Consider the following 1,929-nt stretch of genomic DNA (forward strand, 5'->3'; position numbering starts at 1 on the left):
CTCATCCTAAATAGCATTTTTCATTAAAAACAGAGACACTGATTTATGTGTATATTTTTCTTTCAACAAAGTATAGCGAACACCCTAGTCTGGAATTCAGTGGTTCAGAATGATGATTTAGATCTGATGATCATTTTTGCATGACTATCCTCGTCCAGCTTTTGCAATTACTTCCTTATATTATTTGTGTCGCCCACAAAGAATACTCTTATATTACTTACATGATCTAACAATATCAGTAATATAGTACAATATGCAGTATTATTATTTTACCTTTTTTTCCATAATCTTCACTGGTTAGCAAAACCAACTTTACCTGGTAACTGTCTGGTCTGATAACATGCTTCCTGGATTTGTAAGGTATATCTTATAGCTAGACTTAGTTATATTTTCTTTCAAATTGCTGTCTATGAGAATTATTTTTACTTATTGCATTTCTGCTGCAAATCTGCAAACAAACGAGAGCTGTACTGTCTCTCGATAGGACTTAGCAATATTGAATTTGTCATTCAGCTTATTTAAGTTTACAGTGAAAATAGTTAGCTTATTTTATAATGTTTTATTAAGTTTATTCTACAAAATTATAAAGATGTCAATCATTTCATTTTGATATAATATTCTCAAAAATTCATATGGTTTGTCTTTATTTTGAAACTCTTGATATTCTAATTTGCCTCTTATACTTAGCATCAGGGTTGTCAAATTTGGTATATAGTAATGTTATCATGACATTTTCGTTATGGTGTGACATATTCATGACAGAGTAAGATTCTATGACATCACTATTGGTAATTTTACAGATTACAACCATTTTAAACATTTTCTCCCATTCTACATCCAAGTAAGAATATTATCTAAGTCATTTAATTTGTATTACATATTCTAATATTAGAAGAGATATCATCAAATCATCTTTAATTTGGTGATTTACATTCAGGGTTCAATACATTTTCTATTCCCTTAATGATACTGGCAGCCAGTCTGAGCATGAGAATTAGCCTGGCAGCACATTTTGGTAATCAAGAGTTGGAAACTCTGACAGCCCTGTTTATAATTATTATTCTCATTTTTTTACAGTATTTGAACAACCTAGGAAGATAAAAACATTGGAACTGGAATTTCTTTTTCAAGATGATGACTTCATATTCAATTTACAGTTTGGCAATCGTGAAGTAAGAGAGCTCTGGTCGTTTCTACAACTGAAACTTCCACAGTTTTTCAAGGATGCAGAAGTAAAGCCATCTTTATGTCATGGTGACCTTTGGAGTGGTAATGTGGCTGAGACTACCGATTGTCCAGGTGATTAGAAAACACATTATTATTGACTGTTGATGCTCTTTCATACACAGATTTATAAAACTCAGTACTCCTGTATAAAGCCTACATGATGTTTTGGTTGAATTTTAATAAGAAATTTTCATTGCAGTGATTTTTGATCCTTCTGCATTCTATGGCCATTTTGAATTTGACTTAACAATTGCAAAATTGCACGGAGGTTTTGATAAGCAGTTCTGGGAAAGTTACTACAATGTACTTCCAAGAGCCAAAGGATGGAATAAGAGATACAAAGTGTACAAGCTCTTTGGCCTGTTGCTTGAATGGCAAGTACTTTATAAAGTTTATTATATATTCCTATTCACTGCAAGTTCTTTGCATGGATGATGGAAATAATTAGGGTTTGTTTGATATCTCATGATCACATCATATCTTGTGTTACTGTAGTCATACATGCTGATAAAGATATTTTCTTTAGTGTTGGTATTTTTCAGCTTGGTTGAAGTACAATGATGATTTTTTTTTAGCGAGGATGCGGGGTGGTGTGATGCATATTTCCAGCAAAAATGTAAATGTGATGAAAAACAATACACAGAATTTTGACATGATCTTTTGTTTTTTTCTGACAGTTCTTTTGCTGTAGTTCAAGATTCA

General features: G+C 31.9%; 1 protein-coding gene across 3 annotated transcripts in view; it reads left to right on the top strand.

The window, feature by feature from the left end:
- Positions 1-1,929, top strand: part of LOC119590820 (ketosamine-3-kinase-like) — a 9,042-nt gene that overhangs the window by 4,786 nt on the left and 2,327 nt on the right. For all 3 annotated transcript variants that reach the window (XM_037939572.1, XM_037939571.1, XM_037939573.1), the window contains exons 6-7: positions 1,158-1,299; positions 1,427-1,601. In XM_037939572.1, coding sequence (XP_037795500.1) covers positions 1,158-1,299; positions 1,427-1,601 — 317 coding nt within the window. The remainder of the gene's footprint in view (positions 1-1,157; positions 1,300-1,426; positions 1,602-1,929) is intronic.

The sequence above is a fragment of the Penaeus monodon genome, chromosome 27, assembly GCF_015228065.2.
Source record: "Penaeus monodon isolate SGIC_2016 chromosome 27, NSTDA_Pmon_1, whole genome shotgun sequence".
Classification (NCBI taxonomy): domain Eukaryota; kingdom Metazoa; phylum Arthropoda; class Malacostraca; order Decapoda; family Penaeidae; genus Penaeus; species Penaeus monodon.